Source organism: Hoplias malabaricus, chromosome 8 (genome assembly GCF_029633855.1).
Source record: "Hoplias malabaricus isolate fHopMal1 chromosome 8, fHopMal1.hap1, whole genome shotgun sequence".
NCBI lineage: Eukaryota > Metazoa > Chordata > Actinopteri > Characiformes > Erythrinidae > Hoplias > Hoplias malabaricus.
The window spans coordinates 24,391,564-24,416,154 of NC_089807.1; the positions used below are offsets into that span (position 1 = coordinate 24,391,564).

A 24,591-nucleotide genomic window follows, 5' to 3' on the forward strand; every position below is an offset into this window, starting at 1 on the left:
CGGGGTGAATGGGTGACGTCTCGGCGTCATAGCCGGAAAGCTAAGGCTGATGCTAACGCTGAGGCCAAAGCTAGCCCACCGGGACACCACGCTCCTCCGATTCGCGTGTCAAACAGGTTTGCCCTGCTCAGCGAAGCACCCGCTGAGGAGCCTGTTAAGAGTGCTCTGGTTATAGGAGACTCTATTGTTCGGCACGTGAAATTAGCTACTCCTTTAGGGGCGCCGGCAGTAACAGTTAGCTGTTTATCGGGAGCCAGAGCGCCGGATATTAGTGGCAACCTTAGACTGTTAGCTAATAGGAGATATTCGAGGGTAGTCATTCATGTAGGGGCCAATGATATTCGTCTGCGGCAGTCTGAGGTAACTAAGGGTAATATTACAGAGGTGATTAAACTGGCCCAGACGATGTCTGATGCCGTAATCTGCTCTGGCCCCATACCAATGCGGCGTGGCGACGAAGCTTACAGCAGACTTTGGGCGTTAAACTGCTGGGTGTCCAAGTGGTGTTCCGAAAATCAAGTGGGCTTTATAGACAATTGGTTACGTTTTGAGGGCAAGCCTGGTTTTATAGGTAGGGATGGTATCCACCCCACGCGGGAGGGTGCTGCCTTACTTTCTTGCAGTATAGCACATAGTCTTTTAGTTAGTCAGCAGAGTAGTGTAGATAGCTGCTGACAATCCAGAGCCGGGACCAGGCCGCAGACAGACAGGCTAAACCGACCGTCTGCGAACTGTCTTGAGACGTCACCCAGGTTCAACTGTATTGAGACTGTGTCTTTCCCCCGAACTAAATGTAAAAGTAGAAAAACAAAATCAGCCTGTTTCAGCAACCTAATCAATATTAAATCATACACAACACCTAGCAGCAACACCTCAGAACTAAAATTTGGGTTACTCAACATAATATCACTAAACTCAAAAGCACTCATCGTAAATGATATTATAAGTGATCATAAATTCAATGTTTTCTGTCTCACGGAAACGTGGGATAAACCAAATGAATATTTAGCACTAAATGAAGCCACCCCCCTAGGCTATAATTATGCACATAGCCCAAGAATATCAGGCAAAGGAGGTGGAGTATGTGTAATTTACCAAAATACCCTAGAAATTAGTCTTAAACAATGTGACACCTTCTCTTCTTTTGAGGTTCTCTCCACTATTATTACAAATAGGGACGCATTTTTATTATGCAACATTTACAGACCACCAGGGCCTTACTTAGAATTTCTGAAAGAATTCAGCGATTTTGCTACAAACCTAGCGGTGTGCAATCATAAAGTTATAATTGTAGGAGATTTCAATATCCATTTTGAGAAGGAAAGTGACCCACTAAAAAAGGCATTTACCTCAATCTTAGACTCTATTGGTATTACTCAAAATGTAACAGGGCCTACACACTACTGCAGCCACACTTTAGACTTAGTTCTGACACTAGGTCTTAACATTGACAAAATTAATATCTTACCGCAATCCTCAGCAATCTCCGATCATTACTTAATTTCATATGAGCTACGTTTTATCCATAATATATGTAAGAACCCTCGCTATTCTACAAGGCGTATAATAAAACCATCTACCGCCCTACAATTTATAGAAAACCTACCAGAACTATCGACCCCAGTTCCAACTCCATCAGACCCAATGGACCTAGATGTACTAACTGATTACCTAGAAAATACCTGTCGATCTACTTTAGAAAAGGTAGCACCACTTAAACATAAAAGTATAAGACAGAAAAAGCTCGCACCATGGTATAACGATAAGACCCATACTTTAAAACAAATCTGATCAAGGCCACGTATCCCTGTTGGTGCTTCTTGACCTAAGCGCAGCCTTCGATACAATAGACCACTATATTCTCATAGAAAGGTTAGAAAACATGGTTGGAATCACAGGGCCAGCCCTATTATGGTTCAAATCTTACTTAACGGAACGTTATCAATTCGTAAAAGTAAACAATCTAAATTCAAATTATTCTAAAGTAAGATTTGGAATTCCACAAGGCTCTATTTTAGGACCATTATTATTTACATTATACATGTTACCGCTAGGCACAGTTATAAGAAACCATGACATTAACTTTCACTGTTACGCAGACGACACACAATTGTATATTTCAGCCAAGCCCGATGACAAACACAGATTAAAGAAAATAGAGGACTGTGTAAAAGACGTGAAAGGCTGGATGTTGCGTAACTTCCTCCTTCTAAACAGCAACAAAACAGAGGTCCTGCTTTTGGGTCCAAAAGTGACAAGAAATAAATTATCAGACTTAATTTTAAATCTAGCTAACTTTCCAGTTAAACCTGGTTCAGCGGCAAAAGATCTTGGTGTCATAATTGACCCGGATTTATCATTTGATCAACACATAGGTAGTATCACTAGGACAGCTTTTTTATATCTTCGCAATATTGCTAAGATTAGAAATGCCTTATCCCTCCAGGACGCAGAAACATTAGTACATGCCTTTATTACTTCAAGGCTTGACTACTGTAACGCACTACTGTCAGGATGCACCAGCAGCAATTTAAGAAAACTTCAACTAGTTCAAAATGCTGCAGCTAGGGTCCTCACTAAAACTAGAAAATTTGAACATATCAGCCCAGTTTTATCATCACTTCATTGGCTGCCTGTTAAATTCCGCATTGACTACAAAATTTTGTTATTAACATATAAAGCTCTACATGGGCTTGCTCCTGAATATCTTCAAGATACAATTTCCTATTATGAGCCTCCACGTTCACTCAGATCACAGAATACTGGATTTTTAAATGTTCCCAGAATTCAGAAGGCCTCAGCTGGGGGAAGAGCCTTTTCTTATAAAGCCCCCCAACTCTGGAATGATCTTCCAGAAAATGTTCGTGACTCAGACACAGTCGCAATCTTAAAATGTAGGCTAAAAACCATTTGTTTAGTTTATCATTTGGTAGCTAATGCTCCCCCATAGATAAAGGCGGCAGATCCGGGGGGTCCATGGACACAGGGAATTATAGTATACTGAGACGCTGGTGCTGTCGTCCCGCCGCTTCTCGCGATCACTCAGGTTTGTTGACGGTGGAGTGGAGGGATGCCAGTGTTTCAGGATGCTCCCGTGTCTGTGTGTCCTCCTGGTTCTCTCCTTTTAGTTAATGCTGTCATAGTCAGATCTGCCGGAGTCATTAGCCACACTCTGGAAATTTTCATATTTTCTACTTTACAAACACAAAACAGTTCAAAACTAATTCCATCCCTTTACATCTTTCCGAGTAAACGACTGCCCACCTGTCTGTCTGGACACTGATGGATGACTGTCGAGATCCTCCTCCACGCTTCAGACCAGCTGCCCACGCTCCAGCAACCACCAAGTGCCTTGAAGCTGTCCCTACACTGAAGTTCTCATGGACTACTAACTATCATCACCAGTAGATTGACCAGAGGAGGATGGGTCACCCCTTGTGAGCCTTGGTTCCTCCCAAGGTTTCTTCCTCAGCTGGGGGAGTTTTTCCTTGCCACTGTCGCCCCTGGCTTGCTCACTTGAGGGTTTTACATTTGTCTTTACATTTCATGTCAAATCTTGTCTTACTGGAATTCTGTGAAGCTGCTTTGTGACAACATCAGTTGTGAAAAGCGCTATATAAATAAATTTGATTTGATTTGATGTGGCTACAGAGCACCCACAGGAGAGGTAAGGGCAGGATATGCAGTAGTGCAGGAGAGTAGAGGTGAGGTGGATGAATTTTGGACAGTAGTGTCAAAAGAGACAAAACAACACCCATCAGCACAGAAGGCAGAACTGATGGCATTAATAGCAACCTTAGAATTGGCACAAGACAGGGAAGTTACAATTTATAGCGACTCGGCATATGCAGTGGGAGCAGCACACGTAGAACTCCCGCAATGGAGACAGACAGGATTTTTCACAAGTGGAGGAAAGCCAGTAAGACACTTAGAGGAACTGAGACGGCTAGAAGCAGCCATACATAAGCCTAAGTGAGTTGCCATTGTAAAGTGCAGAGGTCACCAGAAGGGGGACACATTGGTGAGTAGAGAAAATGAAGCAGCAGACAAGGCAGCGAAAAAAGCAGCAGGGTATACAGAACCCAATACTATGATGGTATTAGACTCTAGCATCCCATGGGAACCCATTCCCACGGGAACACAACTCAGACAAATATAGGATCAGGCTAGTCCAGAAGAAAAATCAATGTGGGTAAAACAGGGAGCACGTAGAGTGGAAGGACTATGGATGAACAAGGACAATCAGTACGTACTACCTATGTCCTTAGCTAGAAGTGTGTTGGAAGAAGCACACACCATGGCACATGTAGGAAGGAGACAAATAATAGAAAATCTTAAACAGTGGTGGCATCCATTTATGCGAGCATTAGTGTCTGATTTCCTAGCTAACTGTAACATTTGCCTCATTTATAACACAGGAAAGGCATACAAATTAACACAGGGAAGGTTTCCACGGCCATTAACCCACGGGGAAGAAATTCAGATTGATCATACAGATATGATCGATCCTATACACAAATATAAGTACCTTCTAGTGGTAGTAGATAGGTATTCAGTATGGGTTGAGGCAATCCCCACTATTAAGGAGGATGCCAAATCAGTCTGCAAAATGTTGATCAACCACTGGATCCCTCAACATGGGCTTCCTAAAAAGATTCACTCCTATAATGGAACTCATTTTACTAGTAAGGCACTGCAGTGGGTAGAACAATCACTAGGATTGAAACATAGCTATGTTATTGTGTGTACCATCCGGCTTCACAAGGTCAGGTGGAAAGGATCAAACTTTAAAGACCAAATTAGCAAAAATCAAACTGGCCACAAGCATGAATTGGCTTGATGCCCTTCCAATTGCTTTAATTAGTATCCATAGTTCAGTGAACAGAAATACAGGGTTCACTCCTTTTGAATTAGTGAGGGGCATCCCTTTTCCGGGCCCCTCCACCGCGCTTGCGTCCCCCCAGAAACTACCTCAAGCAGAGTACCGACAGTTATATGAAGAACTGAAAGCTGTTAGTAAAGATTTCTCTATACAGGTGCAGGAAAGGAGAGAAGGAGAATAACCAGAGGAGAAGGATTCAGAAGTGGCAGTCTCACCCTGGGTGCTCCTGAAGGTCATTAAGCAGAAGTGGTGTGAACCTCGCTGGACAGGGCCTTATCAGGTGACGGAGAGAACCAGCTGCGCAGTACGGCTGAGGGGTAAAGGTTCACAGTGGTACCACCTCACACAGTGCAGAGCTGCACCGGCACCCAATATCAAACATTCACTGAAGGAAAACAACACTTCAGAAGAGGCAGATCAGGTAGCCTCAACCAACATAGGGGCAGAATAATCCCCTGAGGCAGGAGCACAACAAGGGCAGTCTACCCTTGCTCCCAGCGCAGACCTGCTCACCATAAGAAGACAGAAGACTTTACACCTTTACACATACACATATAGGGCAATAAAACCATTTAGAAAAGAAGTGGTGTGTAGGACTGAGGTTGTCTCTCCCTTAAAAAGGGCATGGTGTAAATGCCCGCTATCACCACTGATTCACACAGTATATGTGTAATGTTGACCTGTCATTAGGACAGGTCAAAAGGGGGAATTGTGGGAAAATGATTCAGTAATCATTATATTTTTCAGCTAGATTGATACTTTTATTATTTTTAAGAAACAGTATTAACTTTAAGATCTGCGCAACAGGGCAACAGGAAAAGGTGTGTGTGAAGGGGGTGTGTGATTAACTGCTTGAACTCAGCAGTAAACAACAGGGTCTTCTAGCAGAGAGGTCACTAGGTCATTGGAAAGCCTTAGCAACACCCTAGCAACTGACTTATCTGGGAGCCAATCAGGATGACACATACCTAGGGGGAAGGACTAACATTATAATACAGGGGAGTCAGAGGTCACTTAGGCGGAGAACAGGCCAGCTAAGGGAGAAGAAGCATGCTGTACTGTTCTTCCCAGAATTCTGTATAATAAACTGTTTTGATTGTTCACTCAAACTCTGTGTTAACCCCTTCTGTTCCAATTATTTGCATCAACAAACACGCAGGACAGTTTTGTCCACACCATCTCCACATCATTGCATTCAGTTTTTATTCACAATTTGTTTAGTGTCCCAACTTTTTTGGAATCCGGTTTGTAGCATATGTAGCTTTTTGGGAACAACCTTTTTTTTTAGGTAGGTGAAATTTGTTAAAATGTCAAGGCATGTTAGATCAGCTCAGACATGGATGAAAGGCCTCAGACTGCAGAGGGGCCTCTCTCCCTCTGGCGGCATCAATGTCTTAATTTTTCATTTGTAAATTTATAATAGACCTCACAATATTATATCATTTTGATTGCTATTATTTTGTACAAATTTAATCTAGACTCTTTACAATTATTTACATTTATTACATGCTTATACATTTTAAGATGTACAGCATTTATGAAAAACACATTTGTAATATAGACAATCAACAAAGAGTTGCATGAATTTACTAAAAACAGAGCAATAAGCACAGAAGACAATAAATTAAAAATTATACTGTTACAAATTTGTTTTAAAATGCTTATGATTTTACACTTCTGATAAGTCATATATATTGAACTATAGTAATTTACCATGTACAGAACACTAGAATGCCAAGATCAGTCTGGCATTGCAACAACCTTATATGTAAATTAACATAGAACAACAAGTACATCAATTGAGGTTTGAATGAACGCTCATTAAAAAAAAAAAAAAACCTTTACAAATATGTCAATATGGTAATTGATTTACAGCTCTTACTCCAGTGGGAATCCAGGGCATCAACTCATGTCACACATATGGTCAAGCATCAAGTGGATATTGTATTTAACCAAAAAAAAAAAAAAAAAAAAAAAAAAAAGGTGTTTTCAACCTTTATATATATATATATATATATATAATTTTTTTTTTTTTCTTTTAAAGGATGCCGTTACATTTAATTACACTACACTGCAAGGAAAGAATGGAGAGCAGAGAATGTTCATCTCTGCTGTCCAAGGAAAGCCCAAGAAAGAAGAGATCATGACTGAAGAGCACAAGAGATTATTATTGACTCACTGTGTATGCATACCAAAAGCAACATGGCACACCAGAAGTTATTGAATTATGTTCCCTAATTAAAAGGTACCAATATGTACCTTTGCGGGTACCACCACAGAGACAGCAAAAGGTACCACCAGAGTGACAAATTTTCTGACAGTGTACTGAAGATTTTTTCCTTCAACCCTTTGAGAGAAACTATCATAGTTTCATGTCTCATCATGTTCCTTATTTCCTTGACCATCACCCTCATCACACCTACCCCTCCTCTCACCCCTATTCTTCCTCCTATCCCTCCCCTGATTTCCATTTTCTCTCACCTTTTCCCCCCTTCCTCTGTCTTACGTGTTCTTCATCACCCTCATTCTACATACCCCTCCTCTCACTCCTCGTCTTCCTCCAATTCCCTTCCCCCCTTACTCCAATGTATATAAGGCCCTCCTAAAATATTTGGTGTCAGACTGGATTGGGAACAGACTAGACTGGCAACAGTCACAGACTGGATTGGGAACAGACTGAACTGGTGACAAACTGATGACCAAGCTATGCCCGTGCTTTTCTGCATGCACGTGAAGGAAACCTCCACCTCTGAACCTCTAGTTTCTAAACCTCAGATCATCCTGAGATAGACTGAGAGAATCAGAGCTAAGAGAATCTGAGGAGAAGATCTCTGAACTAGCTGATGAGTGTAAAAAGCATAAACAAGCTGCTATTAATGCACAGAACACCTGTGAAAAACTTCAGAGATCACTGAAATCTCTTGAACTGAAACATGCCAAATGTAAAAGTCAGTCTTGTCCTTCACCAATAGGCCATCTACAAAATAAGTGTTGTTACTCAGATTTAAATCCTCCAGCAACAGCCAGATTGTGTCCACAAATGTTTGCAACCAGCATGGGTGTAGAGACTGACTATTCTGATGGCAGTGACCATTCATCTTCTGAAGAGGACTCTGAGCATGGGTTAAGTACTAGCAATGGTAAAGTGATTGTCAGAAGGAAAGCTGAAATGAGGCCAGTTACAATCACATCCGCTGAGGTACTTCACAAGAGAGGTGAAGTTAATAAAACCAGGCTAGACATTGGCCATGTTCCTTTAGATGCAGCAACTCTGGACAACCTGTCCAAGGAGTTTAAACCTCCAAAGCTAATGGGTCTTGAATTTATAGATCTCATGCAAAAAAAAAAGAATGCTGTACTCTTTGCACCCCAGTGATGCTGTGGCCATAGCAAGCCAAGTCCTCAACTTAACAGACAGCAGACATCTTGCTAAAAAGGTGTCGGATGATTTGGGTGACAAAGGTCAGAACATTGAAAAAGGCTGGAAAGCTCTCAATGACTGGATTAGCAACAAATGCCGCAAAACTACTGATTGGGGCCAAATAAATAAATTCAGGCAGAAAAAGGGAGAATCAGCTGCAGATTTCTGTGAAAGGTTTGAAAGAGTTTTCTTGCGTCACTCAGGTATAGATACATACAATAGTGGCAACTTTGATGATACAACTGAAGGTCCTCATTTTACACAGCTGGTAGAATCTTTGAGACCAGATCTTAGACCTTAGATCTTAGCCCTGGTGACATCACTTCCCAACTGGCGTAATGTTAAATGGGGTAAAATTAAAAGTGAACTTGACAGGCTGGACCTTGACTTAGAACCAGGCCATGTGACAGCTTCCATACATGTCCTCTCAGAAAAGAGTTCTAACTCAGGTTCCAGTAAGAAGGTCCCTAGCCATAAGATAGAGTGCCACTATTGCCATAAAAATGGTCATTTTGCAAGAGTCTGTCGCAGAAAGCAGGCAGATAACTCCAAAAAGGGTGTGGGGGTGAACATGAATCTTAATGGTTTTTCAAAGGGCAGCACAACAGGAGCTCCTTTTGAGGGAACTTCACATCAGCAGTTGCCACTGATAATTAAGATAATGCTTGGAGTCACAGAGCAGTTGTCTTTGATATCCAAAACTCTGCTAGGAGTCACAGGGATATCAAACTGACCAACAACAGCTTAAGATCATCTGTGTTCTATAAACTTTCCAGAATCTTAACATTACTTGAGGACGCAGATGAAGAGTTCAATATGTTTTTCAGCAAACATGCCATTAATGACCTTCAAGTTAATGATTCCCTGATGATATAAACTATTGTTACCTGAATAAGTTTGATATATTTAAGGCCTTCTTAGGTCTTGAAAAATTTCTTACACTGATATTTCCAAAACCACTATACGATCTGTTTAACTTGGGTAACATGAGATTGTACTCCTTTAGTGCAACAAACTTTTTCCATTTGGTCCTGGTGTCTGGACCAAAGGGGGAACATTAGTTAAAATAAAGGCAGGGCTGGAGGTAGCCATAAATAAATACTGGTCAAAGGGTTATGGTGAAGCAACATGGCAAGCTGTTTTAGAATGTTTTTACTTACTGTAAATGGATACATTTTGCCCCAGAACTGAGTGCTAGGGAAAGCTGTAGAGGAGGTGGGTGAAGCACAGAGCCTCAGGGAAGATCCATAGTTTTTAGGCTGTGGTGGCTACCCCTGTTGGTGAAGATTTCAACACACTGTGTGGAACCATACCAGCCCCCTCTGAGGGACATATGCTGGGGCAGAGTATAATTTAATTAGAGATAAACTTCTCACCTGTGAATAGTTTACTGTGGAAGTATCTCTTTTGTATTGGTTACAGATAAACCAGAGCCAGACAGTGCTCCTGCCTACCCAGCATGGTCTGAATGATCTTCACACTTCTGTCCAAAACTACAACGGCTGATGAGCTGAGTGTCTACAGCTTCAACCAGACCATAAGATTTCTCATCAAATGATGTTCTTCAAGGCATTATGCACACATCTTGGCAACTTGATGCTTACAGAGCTGAGGGGCTGTAGAGGCATGCGCTACGAAAAATGGACTGAAGCGAAACAGTGTTGAAGCATTTGACCATTTCATACTTGTAATGATGATACAGTTTTGTGATTCTCAATTAAGAGAATCAAAGGGCGGATTGAGAGAAACTATCATAGTTTCATGTCTCATCATGTTCCTTATTTCCTTGACCATCACCCTCATCACACCTACCCCTCCTCTCACCCCTATTCTTCCTCCTATCCCTCCCCTGATTTCCATTTTCTCTCACCTTTTCCCCCCTTCCTCTGTCTTACATGTTCTGCATCACCCTCATTCTACATACCCCTCCTCTCACTCCTCGTCTTCCTCCAATTCCCTTCCCCCCTTACTCCAATGTATATAAGGCCCTCCTAAAATATTTGGTGTCAGACTGGATTGGGAACAGACCAGACTAGCTGTACTCATACATGGTCCTGTGTATGTGTAAATAAACTCCAGTCAACACCGAACTCCAGTCTCCTGACTCTTCTATGCCGAATTTCTAACACCTTGCTGCATCCAGACTTGTTTATGGTTCAAGTATACAGTATGTTGCAGAGTCAGCAATACTCAGTCATTGATTAATTATGAACTCATTTGATTAATCCGCTAAGTGGGTAACATACAACTTTAAGATTTAATTTGCAGTTACCCAGGGTTAAGAATAGGGTCCTTTTCTCGGATTTACACACAACTTCAATAAGCAAATTCCACACAAACACAGCACACTCGTTTAATATAGAAAAGTTGTTTATTTGGGTAAACAATATCATTCATAACATGGGATTAAAATTTTACAGACAGCTAATTGACAAACCAAAATCCTTATATGGCCTTCAACAATGTACGATGAAAGGGGATTAATATATGTGGAGTGTGTTTACTGAGACTTGAGACGTAACTTATAACTTAACGTAAACGTACTATTTCTTTCTGCAGAAAGTTCGAAACTTAATATGGAGTCAGTTTCTTTTCGGAGGGTTTCTTTTATGGCGTCTGAGTGAACTGCCCTTTGTTCTTTGATGAATCCTGAAGCCGATTTGACTACTGAAGTGACCTGAACATTCATCCCTCCTAGGGGAGGAGCCAGTGCTCTGGCTGGATCCTGAGCATTGGCCCATGGGGTTCAGGGTGGAGCTTAGTCCTATGGCCCTGCCAGGAATCCCGCAGGGATCAGGAAAAGACATTTCATTCAGATAGCACCTGATTAATTAATTCTCTTAAAAGAAAGATATTGAAATGAACAATTTCTGGTGGAATTATTCCAGTCTGTTGTATATATCCTATAAACAAACAGTTTTAACCCAAATACAGAAAAATATATGAAATAAAGAGGAGTTTGTTTAATACAACGTATAGTTAACTAAGCAGAGAGGACTTCTCAATTCATGTGGCTTCTGAACAAGAATTCCTTGTTTTAGATTACTGATCGAATTATTAATTTTATAAAAAGATTAATATACCTTTATATTAAAAATACCTTTAGTATCTTGACACATTTTCCCTTGTGGGGAGTTTGGTGACAGAACATCACCAGTAAACACAAAGCAAACAAAAACAACACGTTCAACCTTACAAATCTAGGTTGGATTATATCAGGGACTCAAGAATGCAAGAAGCTTTGTAAGATTATTGCTATGGTCTGAGGACACAGTGGCTACTGAGGTTTCAGTCAAAGACCAAAACACATTGCTAATGGTGGCCACGTGGACATGCAGGGACAACCAAGAAATAGTGTGTGAGTACACTTTTGTTCCACTGAATGGTTAAGGCTCAAATGCCATCAGTGGGGGATGTCACCTTCTGAACTGGGTTGAGGGAAAAGCGGCAAGAACCATTTACCCATGGGATGTCCGGTTTAGTGTCGAGTAGCACATCAAAGAGCGTTCTACTTATGGCAGACTACTTACATCAGCCCAAAGGGCCAGGATGGCACTGTTGACGTGGTACTCTTGGATTTTTATGCCATTGGTGATGTGAAAACTGGGTAGTGTCTGTGGCATTAGGAAGAGTGAAAGTGCCCAGGAACACATTTTGCCGTTGCAAGTATGGCACTAGGGGGTCAGGGTGAGACTGCAGTCTCAAGTGACCACCATGAGCTCATCATCGTCCTCCACAATGAAATGTGTGTAATCGGGTAAACTTCCTTGAGCCTTGAGGCAGCAAAACTGAACTTCCTGATGGTTTTTAGAAAACATGCAGCCCAAAAATTTAAATGTTTAAAGTCAATCAGCGGATTAAGAAGATCTTTGCCGATAAGGAATGAAATAGTTTCAAGAGGGTATACATGAACAGGATGCACCAAGGTCATAGGTCCAATAGCTAAACTAATCAATGCCATGGATTTGATTGTAATACCCGTATGGGAGTACGGTTTAATATTTAGGGAACAGTTTTGGAACTGCAATTCACAATTATTGAGTCAATTGATGGCTCTGTCTCAATGGAACAGTGTTAAGGACATTAAGGTAATGTCGGACATGGTGTCCAGGAGAGCCTTATGCGTTAGTTTCCCTTCCATTACAACGGACAGGTAGAAGCAACCCCTTTTTTGAGTATATGTCCCATGAACTGTTGGACAGGTGTATCACCTTCAATAATTGACAGAATCTAAAGCTAGACTATCTCTGGCATCCAGGTGAACTACCATGACCGCGTTGGGAGGAGTTGGTGAGTCACCTCCTTGCACCATTTAGTTTTCTGTATCAGTCTGGGTTGTGGAAGGGTCACGTTGGAAAAGGGGAGACCAATTTTCTGTGGACCCCCCATTTAAACAATTCTCTACAGTTTCTGGCGTTTTAGAAGTGGCGGTTTCGGGTTCTGGTTGAACCGACACAATGGAAAGAACATCAGGGTTTTTCATTTTTCCTTGCAGAGTATTGCCAGCATTTGTCTGATCTCCTCCAACTCTTTAGAGTTAGATTTGTTGCTTTTGGACTTGCCTTCCGCACTAAATTTCTAATTTTGGAACCAGTATTTCTCCTCCTTCTCGTTGTCAGAAGATTGGTTTCAAACTGAACTTTGTTCTTATATAGCACTTTTCTTGAGAGGTACTGGCTAGATATAGTTGGGCTCACCTCGACACACAGTATGGACTCTGGAACCTCCTTGAGAGGGGCTGGATGCTCTTTCACTCTGGAGTTGCCCAGGGTGAGAGGCGTAAGGCAGGAGTGGGCTTACTCATAGCCCCCCAGCTTAGTGCCTGTACGTTGGGGTTTATCTAAAGAAAACTTCATAAAAGTTCACAATGTGTTTTTTCACTATATATCAGCACCTTTGAAAAAATATTTTTGGGAAATGCAACAGATGAATGACATACAGACTTCTCTCACATTATTGTTGCTGGGTTTGTGTTGAATAATAGCATATGTAGCTTTTTGGGAACAAACTTTTTTTTTTTTTTTTAGGTAGGTGAAGAGAGGGTCACATTTTTGTTTTCAGAGGAGCTAATGTGTTCAGAGATTCAGAGAGGGGAGTGTTTAGCATTAACACATGTGCTTCCTGAGATGAGGGAGACAAGTTATGGGAAAAATGGAGGAAACACACCAGAAAAAAACCTTATTGATCCTTGTTTGAAATCACAGTCACAGAGAGTACTATTGAGACTAGACCCAATACACTAAAGCTTGCGGTGTTCACCCCATTGGCAACAAACATTGACTCTAGGACTCCGAACTGCTGCTGTTTAAAAGACCTTTTAGCGCTGTGGCATATTGGATGCCCTTTTGAATCTGAAAAATAGTGATGTGACACTGTATTTTTCTATACTTGTGGCCCACACATTGACTATTCTTGAGATAGGGCCCATTAGCCCCCACCATACCCCATCAGTGAGAACAACTGAACCATTTGGATATAAATATTGATATTTTAGTTTATTTAGCAACAACAAAGACTGCTTTGGAGCATCTGAGCCATACATACGAGCTTCAGATGTCTGTTTAAAAGAAGCAGAAAACACACAAACTTTAATACAAGCCGTTTACTTTCTATCAGCTGAACTCTGAGTTTACAAAAATATTTACCATCAGGTTCACAAAATCTGCTTGGAACATATACTGAAATAGCATAGCATCAATGCTAATCAACTCCAAATGTACTGCAGAAAAACAAGTCTATTATATTTCACTTACTAACCACAAAAATAAAGCTATGGAAGCAAATTTGTCTCATCAGACTTTGAAATATTACCACCTTTGAATTTATTGCACTGAATTGCACTGAAATTATGCATCTGAATCTTGTTGCTTTTGAATTTGAATCTTCAGATTTCCACCTCTGAATATTTTGTTTCGCAATTATGCATCTGAATATAATTGCTCTTGAATTACTAGTTGGACTAGTTGCATTCTGTTGCCGTTAGATGGCAAAATACGAACATAATTTCCATACCGTGGAAAAAGTACACGTTTAGCTTCTTTCAGCCATATTATCTCTTTATTTTCAAAGTTTCTGAAAAATCTGAAAGGCTCACTAAAGACACAATATAACAGACTATTGATAGCCTGAAAATGAAGAAATTTTACTGTGGAATTTTTATATAATTGCCCTATAAACATAGCGTTGGACACAATAGAATGTGTGGGGAAATTGTCCATTTGGCTAAATTCATTGGGCATTGTCTCTTTATTTTCAAAGTGCCTAAAAAATGCTTATCTTAACACAGCCACAAAGAACCTGTTTAATTTAAAGCACAATTTAAGGTCAATTGCACCATCAAAGTAAAAACCTGGAGAATAAGGAATCTAATCAGATTCATTATCGCTGCAGCTTGTCCTGATGAAGCGGACGCCATCGCCAGCAAAGTACTCGGAAACTAAAGTGTGGTTGTAAAACTACACACTCTGACAGTGTTTATAGCTCTTTCAATGCGATTGGTGAAGAATGTTGTCAAACAAAGCTCACTATAAAGATCTTTGTCACTAAAGTCAATGTTTTACACTGAATATTGCATATAAAGTGAGTGTTCAGTGATATTTCTCATAGTCAACAGTGAGGAAGTTCCTTCATTGCTATGCTGTCAATCATGATACCACGCCCCTCTCTGCTGATGTCCCGCTAGATCAGGTCCAAATCTCTGAAACTGAAAAACAAGGATCAAAAAGTGAAAATAAAATCTGTGGCTGAAAAATATAAGATTTAAAATATCAAAATATATAGGAAAGTGAAAAATGAAAAAAAAATGTATTCAAAGAAATTAAATAATGAATCAAAATTAAATTTAAACTGAAAAATTCATCCTACACTTATTCTTATTTTGAATACATTATTGTAATTTGAAATATTACCACCTTTGAATTTGTAGCACTGAATTTTTTTTTGCACTGAAATTATGCATCTGAATTTTGTTGCTTTTAAATTGAAGTCTTATATAAGCAATCGATTCATTAGTATTTTCTGTTTCACCTTAATGGTGCACTAGTTGCATTCTGTCGCTGCTAGATGGCAAAATACGAACACAACTTCCATACCATGGAAAATCTACACGTGTAAGTGTCTGAAAAATCTGAAAGGCTCACTAAAGACACAATATAACAGATTGATATCCTGAAGATGAAGAAATTTTACTGTGGAAAATTTATATATTTGCCCTATAAACATAGCATTGGACACAATAGAACCTGTGGGGAAATCGTGCATTTGGCTAAATTCATTGGGCATTGTCTGTTTATTTTCAAAGTGTCTCAAAAATCTGAAAGGCTCATTGAAGACACAATATAACAGATTATCAATATCCTGAATATGAAGAAATTTTAATGTGGAACTTTTGTCATGGCACTGTGAATATAGCAAATGACATGATGAATATGTGAAAACATGAATTTTGGGGTATATGACCTATGCCATTTTTATTTTTTAATTGTCAGATAATCAAGAATCTGAAATTGATATTACAGAAGGTGTATTACAAATATAATATCCCAAATTGCAGAGTTTAATTCATAAAGTTGCGTTTGTTTAAACACTGAATGTCGGTGTGTATATTCTCAATGTCTGGTTATATCTAATATTATAAATATTTATATAGAAATGTTTGTTTTGTAGATTATTTCTTTGTTGCAACAATGCTTCTTGGCAATAAATCTTATACCGTTGAAAAGCCTGTTAATTTCCCTTTTCAATGGTGCCACATCTGTAATGAATATGCATTTGTGGGATGAGCAGCAGAGCTGAGTATGTGGGTTGCGCCTTTGAAAAATGTGCTAAATCCTCTCTGCCAAAGCCAATTACATTGTACAACCTATGTTTATAAGTAATTTCTTCAGTTTTATTTGTATAAGCTCCATCTCTCAGTGCTGTTCAAATGAAATTCAAATGTCCATATGATTAAATATGTTCAAAAAGACAACGGCTTTTATGGGGTGTCCTAATTTTTCACATGACTGTACACCCACAGTTCATGTTTCCACATTCTGTCATATCACATGTTATGTTCACAGGGCCATTACAAAAAATTTCCAGAGTTAAATTTATTCATCTTCAGGATATCAATAGTCTGTAATATTGTGAGCCTTTCAGATTTTTCAGACACTTTGAAAATAGAGAGATAATATCCACTGAAGGAAGCTACACGTGTAGTTTTTCCACGGTATGGAAGTTATGTTCATATTTTGTCATCTAGCGGTGAAAGAATGCAACTAGTGCACCATTTAAGGTGAAACAGAAAATACTAATGAATCGATTGCTTATCCTTTGTATGCCAGATGTGTACTCTGAATTTTTTCACTCATATCTAGGGATCTGAATTTGGTCTATCGAATTTTTGAGCAACTTCAAAATATATTGTTTGAATTTTTTTGAGCTTGAATTTTTTATCTGAATTGATTAACCTTGAATAATAACAGTGAAAATGTGTTCTTGAAAATTCACAAATTCAATTCAAGAGCAATTATATTCAGAAGCATAATTGCGAAGCAAAATATTCACAGATGGAAATCTGAAGACTTAAATTCAAAAGCAACAAAAATCAGATTTCATAATGTCAGGGGGAAAAACAGTGCTACAAATTCAAAGGTGGTAATATTTCAAAGTCTGATGAGAGAAATTTGCTTCCATACATTTCTCCTTGGACAACTGAATAGCATGACTACTGTCTTGTAGCTCTGCGCTCAGTGCAAAAAACAGCCACATTTGTTTATATGACTAAAACAAACGTTTTCACACATTGTAATCTATGAAGTTATATTAAGGTCAAACGTTTTGTTCAATTGGAAAAAACAAATCTGAAACTGATAATTAAAATCTTGAGATTGAACTATGAAAAATACAATAATGTATTCAAAATTAAAATAAGTGTAGGATGAATTTTTCAGTTTAAATTATTTTTGATTCATTATTAAATTTTTTTTTAATAAATAATTTTTTTTGATTTTTCACTTTCCTATATATTTTGATATTTTAAATCTTATATTTTTCAATTGCAGATCTTTTCAGATCCTTGTTCTTCAGTTTCAGAGTTTTGGACCTGATCTAGCGGGACATCAGCAGAGAGGGGCGTGGTATCATGACTGACAGCATAGCAATGAAGGACCTTCCTCACTGTTGACTATGAGAAATATCACTGAACACTCACTTTATATGCAATATTCAGTGTAAAACACTAACTTTAGTGCCAAAGACCTTTATAGTGAGCTTTGTTTGACAACATTCTTCACCAATCGCATTAAAAGAGCTATAAACTCTGTCAGAGTGTGTAGTTTTACAGCCACACTTTAGTTTCCCAGCACTTTGCTGGCGATGGCATCCGCTCCATCAGGATAAGCTGCAGCAATAATGAATCTGAATAAATTCCCCAGGTTTTTAGTTTGATGTTCTGACTGACCTTAAATTGTGCTTTAAATTAAACAGTTTCTGTGTGGCTGTGTTAAGATAAGTAATGTTAACAATGAGGAAATTAACTTTTCACCCCCAGCTCATTAATTACATGTCTCGTTCCACCTTAAATGTTACTGCAGCTACTTTCTGTGTTTTAACACTGAGAAAAGCGCATGTAAATAAATCATTGTGTAAAGCACGGAATATAAAGGAAAACGCACAGCAGCAGAACCAGTTTAATTTAAAGCACAATTTAATGTGGAACAAGGAGCTTATTCAGATTTGTTACCCGCTTGCTGCAGCTTGTCCTGACGAACCATACGCGGCTGTGGAACTACGCACTTTGACAGAGTTTATAGCTCTTATGCTGTGATTAGTAAATATTGTTGCCTAAAAGAGCTCACTATATAGGACTTCATTGCTATGCTGTCAGTCATTATACCACGCCCCTCTCCGCTGATGTCCCGCTTCCCATGCTACATCAGGTCCAAAACTCTGAAACTGAAAAAAAGGATCTGCAAGTGAAAATAAGATGTGACCAACAACTGACAACATAAAATCTGCAACTGAAAAATATGACTTCAAATATCAAAATATAAAGAAAAGTGAAAATTTATTTAAAAATATTAAATAATTGATCAAAATTCTATTTAAACTGAAAAATATCATCCTACACATTTAAATTTTAAATACATTTTTGTATTTTTCAAAGTTCAATCTCAAGATTTCAACTTTGTTTCAGATTTTTTTTTTCAAATGAACAAACTTTTGACCCTAATATAGCGCCAATGATCAAGGAGTCTGTCAGACACTGAAATTACAGCATAAATGGATTTATCATTTGCAAAAGAAATTTGAGCATATCCACTGATTCAATAAAAAAATCTAAATAAAATCCAAACTGGGTTTATGATTTCTGTAAATAGGAATGGGCATGTGTAATGTTACTCTATGTGGAAGTCTTAAGTCAATGTATCTCCAATGTATATGGTAAAATGACTTGTAATATGAGTCAATATAGAGTGAAACTTGATGTTTCTGTCAGATATTTCTGTCACGCTGGTTGCTGCCAAGATCAGTCCTGGTCGGTCTCTTACTTGAAACTGCCTACTGCCTTGATAAACCAAGTGCACATGGACCACAGGGTATCAATGCAGGTACTCGAATGTTAAAATATTTAAAATGCTCATCCTACCAGTGGCTGTGACAGATTATCTAGCAAACTTAGCATACCTTAGCTCAGTGGTTCCCAGTGGTTTGAGCTATGACTCATTTTCTTTTGTGGCTTGAGAAAACTCATCACCTGCTGCTCTCACAAACTTGTCCATCTTTTGCTAGCATTGTGTAGCTCATTTGACCTGCTGTGCCCCTCCAACCCCCTGCAATAGCTCCCCCCACTTTGAGAACCACTGCCTTAGTTGAAGCTCAGTGCTTACCTGTTAAGGAGAAAAGTAGGTAACTTGGTGCCGGTCTTCAATTATTTTTTATCACTAACTTGCTTAGTTCTTGTTTTACTCCATCTTTTTGTCACTGAGCATTGTAGGTTGTTTAGAATCTAATGTAATCTCCTGAAGCAATTTGTTTCCATGGCAGCAGCACATAGTTTGTCAAGGATTGTGTTTCGCACCTGGCAACGCAAAAGTGGCTAGCTTTACTCTGATAGGACAGAGGGTGGGATTACAGGAGTTCTGCTCTGGACTGGGCACTGCTCAAGGAGAATATCAGTTTCAGCAATGTTATGAGGCAGCAGTGTTTTAGCTTTGAATGTTTCCCTAAACTATGACAACATACCCTGGATATTTTATGACCAAGTACAGCAAATATCTTACTCCTCCTTTAAATAAATATAAACTTAGAAATGATTGAATCCAAGTCCAAAAATATGGGACAAATTGAAAATAAATGTATGTTATTATATATTAATTCAGGTAAAATCTATTCAAAGGGCTTCTGAACAAATAATTCAACTGGCTATTTTAAGAGCTATGTCTACAATGTATCTGTAGTCACTGTCCATTAGGTCAGACATGATTGCTGTAGGTTTTGGGCATTTATAGATTCTAGTCCATTTTCTCGGATCACCGTTTAGCAGATATTGTTTGGGGGTTGAATCATTCTCAGAGCAGCAGTGGCAGATGAATTTTTAAATATTGTGCACATATGCAATTTCAAGATGGTGCACACTATGGCTGCCATGTTACAAGGTCCAATCAGTCTTAGCATTATTATTATTATTACTTTTTTTTTAATTTTGTCTGCATGTTACTTTTTGGGAAATCAGATCTATGATTACTGAAAAAGGAACATCCACACACTGGGTGTTATATAACCACGTGCATGTATGTATGTGTGCGCTCACTGTCACGGATGGGTTAAATTTCATTCTACACCTGTAAAAAGATCAAAATTCAACTAATGAAATTAAAAATCATAAGCTTATGTAAAAAGAAATGTTTTAAGTCCCTTTTTAAAACTCATGACTGTCTGAGGTTGCCCTGAATCCCAACTAGAAGTGCATTACAGCATTCCAATTTCTTGCACCACTCAGCTGAAGAAAATTGATGAAGAGGATGATGGACCAGCAAAATGGGAAGTAGTTTCAATCATCATGTGTAATTGTATGTCATAAGCATAGCAGGGAAATGAAACTCCACAGTGATTTATCAGATGGCCAAGGGGGAGCATGTACAAGGTGAATAGAATGGGGCCATGGATAGACCTGGCAGGTCATAGCATGTGACTGGAATCTTGCGTTGCCAATAGAAATATACTCTGTACTGCCGGTGAAATAGAATTGAAACCAGGCAAAAGCAGCACCAGTGGGTCCATAGGGTGTGGTATAGGCAGTTAAGGTGTATGTCATGTTCAATAGTGTCAAATGTTGTAGACACATCAAGGAGATTAAGCATAGAAGGAGAGCCAGATTCTGCTATCATCAGAAGGTCATTTGTGAATTTAACCAAAGCTGTGAGCAGAGGAGAAATTTTTATTGAAATTTTTCAAAAAGGTTATATTTAAGGCGATTCTGAAGGTGGGCAGCAAATATTTTTCCAGTACCCTCAAAAGAAAGATTGGAGATATAATGGCCTATAATTCACCAAAATGTCTGAATCAAATCAATGGCCATGAGAGCCATATGAAATGGATTGATCAGTTTTGAAAAAGTCAAATATACACAAACCCAAATATTTTTGACTAACCAAGATGTGATACCAGTCACCAGTAAACAAAGTGGTGTTTAATGCAGAAACTTTCCAATTATATTTCAGCTATCACTTATATATTTCAAACTTGCCCCTCTCAGAATCATGAACAAAAACTGTGATAGAGTAAAATGATCAAAAGTACAGGGATTAACTTTGTTCCTGACAACTTTGCAGATGATGCCACATGGGAGAAAGAAATATATATATATATATATATATATATATATATATATATATATATATATATATATATATATATATATATATATATATATATATATATATATAAAAATAAAAAGATTGGATAGTAGTTGATGTGATAAAATGTGCCTGGTGGAATCGGGTTACTACGGGATTGAGAGACTCTTCAATTACTCAAAATACAATATTACGGGATCCCATGTTTCATAAAATTTCCCAGATGCTTTTTTGTATGAAAACTTAAATCTTCTCCAGTTTAAGGAAAAGCATAAAGTCACATAGCCATTGAGAAGCTTAATTTGTGGGGTGATTTCCTGTTAAGAAGTATCCTTTTTCTAGCAAGAAGTGAGGCAAAGGCAGTAGCTTCTTTACTCCTTGGGAGTTTGGATGTTAACATTAATTAATCCAAATATAGAAAATTCAAATCTTGGAACTATTTGTAATTATGATTACAATTATTGTACCTCTGATAGGTAATCTGTACCTGAAAGCCAAAATTTTGATAAAGCTGGACAGGACCAAAACATGTGTAAGATGTGCTTTGGCATTATGACAACGATCACAAAACTCATCAACCCCTTTTGTAATTTTTTGCCAATTTAGTCGTACAGTAATGGATATGATAAAGCACTTTAAACTGGATGAGACCAAGCAAAAGTTGATGATCGGTTAATCATTTTTAAAGCAGATTGTTGTGTCTGGTATTTATTTACCCAAGTTGTGTCTGGTATTTCTACCTTTAGCTCTGTTCTCCAAGCAATTCGTATTCGCTCCATCCGTACACAATCAATAGTGCCGATCAGGTTATATATTCCTGAGATGAGACACCTATTTGGCATTGTCAGTTCAAGAATTTCTTGCCAAATTCTTTTAGTTGGAAAACTGGAAAGTTAGTCATATGCCTACGTATCAAATTCCTGATTTGAAGATAGCAATAACAATCTGAAGGTGGTAGCTGTAACTTCTCTGAAACATTATTAAAGCAAGCAAAGACTCCATTAACATAAAAGGTCTGCAAATTTCATAATACCCTTCTTTTGCCAGATTCAAAAGTTTTGATCCATGATTGCAGGTAAGAAAGAATTGATGTTACAAATGGGGCCAAATTAGAAAATTTGAAAAAACCGAAATGTCACCAAAATTGGATTCATATTTTTATAGTGGATGTAACAACTGGACATGTTGCGTGTTTGGGAATAGATAAAGGTAGATTAGCTGTAATTAGTGATGAGAGAGAAGAAGTGTTACATGAGCCTGCTTCTGAAATACACAAACTTAACTGGAATTGGTACTATAAAACTATTTTTTTAATTAATTTTGTTAGCTGCCCAATAATAGTACAAAGAATTGGGTAGAGAAAGGCCTCCCAAGCTTATCTGACGTTGGAGATAGCTATTGTGAATTCTGGGGTCTTTCCACCCCAGATAAATTACAATAATTTTTTGTCAAGAGAATGGAAGAAGTTTTTTGTTAAAAGAACAGGGATGCTTTTAGGGATGCAGTCATTTTAATACAATTCATACAACCTCCTAATGTTAAGTCTAAAGTGCCCCCTTTTTGAAGATCTTTTTTGAGTTTATCTATAAGAGGTACCAAGGTTAAGTAAAGTTCTTTAAATGTTTGTGTAATATTTACTCCCAAATATCTAAATCCTGTTAAAGATGTATTATTTTTTTTTATGAATACCACAACTTGGAATATCCAGACAGACAAACAATTGAGGCAAACCATTTATGTTGGACTATGAGACAGATGCACCAACAGAATTCAGTCCCTATAGAGCAAACTCTTCAAGCCCTAGACGGTAGACCTGTTCAAAAGTGTTCCTGTAAAGGTTTTGGCTGTTTTACTTAGATTTCTTACTGTGACCTCTCTCTTCAAGAATTCAGTCTCTATTGGTTGCTTCGCCAATTTGGAACCTGACTTAAATTCAGCACTTTAATTTTTTTTGCTTGCACCATTCTAAAGCCTTGTACTGATGGTAAATTCAGCAATAGCTAGACACCTGTTTGTGTTCAGATGCAGACTAAACTTAGTCATTATATATATATATATATATATACATATACACACACAAGTTTCTATTCATGTTTTACCAGTCTAAACTAAACACACAATCCCATTAATTATTTGAAGTCTCCTCTTAATAGTAGAATTAAAGGACTGTTCATAGAAAGAGATTTTGGCAGGGTTGCTCTTAGAATTATACCATTATTATTATTAATTGCATTTGCTAAGGCTGTGAGATGTTAATGAAACCAAGCTTGTTCCTTTAAAAACTAATGTCTCTTATTAATTACAATTCACACCAGCTGCACAGCAAACATGTTGTCACAACGTAATGGTTTTTGTTGGGAGAATGCATACTAAGAAGCTGTCAGACTTCTACAGGGATTACTTGGAAAAGAGACATTTTTCACCTCCATAGATATGAACATTTAAAGAAATACACAATATTAACTACCAGATAATTTTGGTTCCTTTTTGTATTTTGCTGGAATTGCTCTAAGCCACTTGCAATAACGTTGTGTTTGAATATAGAGACAAAATGTATGTGTATTGTGTGTTTTATTTGCTAACAGGATAATCTGAATGTAAAATGACAGAGTGCAAACACAATACTCTTTGGTCGTAATTGCGAATATATAAACGTGAGAGTGCAATCAAAAGTCGCAAACCCCAAAGGAGCGAATATCTAGTTAAATCAATTTTACAAGGGCATTGGTAAACAAATGCTTTTATAACATTACGTATTACAAATATAATTAAACTTACCCAACTTTGACGGGGAGTTTAAAATCATTTGGTTTGTCTTCTTCACCCTCTCAAGTTCTGATTCATCAGATGCAGTTGGTAAAGACATAGGAGCAGAGCTTGAGTCTAAAAAGTCCTCTTCGTCCATTTTTATTTATTATTATATATATATTTTTTTTTGCTACACGAGGTACAATTCCAAATCGAAGCCTGTCTTCAGTTTGCCAAGAAGCGGTGTAGTTTACCAAAGTATTTTACTGTTGTGAAATTTCCTACAAACCCGACTTCCGTAAATGGTGTTTCCCGGGATATTACAAACTAAGAGTCACTACATATTTTATATATATATATATATATATATATATATATATATATATATATATATATATATATATATATATATATATATATAATTTTTTTTAATTTATTGATGTTTTTTTCTTACTGGAAGAATGGTTGAAATCAGGGATCAGGGTGGTGTTAAAAAATTTTTGCATTTCTACCGTATTTCCATTTCAAAATAAAAGACAGGCATCCTTGTGTCGTCTGATGAATAAAAAAAAAAACTTGAATGATTTTTTTTTAAAACCTGAAAATCTTTACTAATTTTTACTATATAATCATATATATATAGTATATATGCTTTAGTGTGTATATATATATTACACCATATGGTGTGTCACGCCTATAGT

General features: G+C 38.0%; 1 protein-coding gene across 3 annotated transcripts in view; it reads right to left on the reverse strand.

The window, feature by feature from the left end:
• Positions 1-24,166, reverse strand: part of cacul1 (CDK2 associated cullin domain 1) — a 177,977-nt gene extending 153,811 nt beyond the window's left edge. For all 3 annotated transcript variants that reach the window (XM_066679086.1, XM_066679085.1, XM_066679087.1), the window contains exon 1: positions 23,921-24,166. In XM_066679086.1, coding sequence (XP_066535183.1) covers positions 23,921-24,047 — 127 coding nt within the window. In that variant the 5' untranslated portion in view covers positions 24,048-24,166. The remainder of the gene's footprint in view (positions 1-23,920) is intronic.
• Positions 24,167-24,591: the final 425 nt, after the last annotated feature.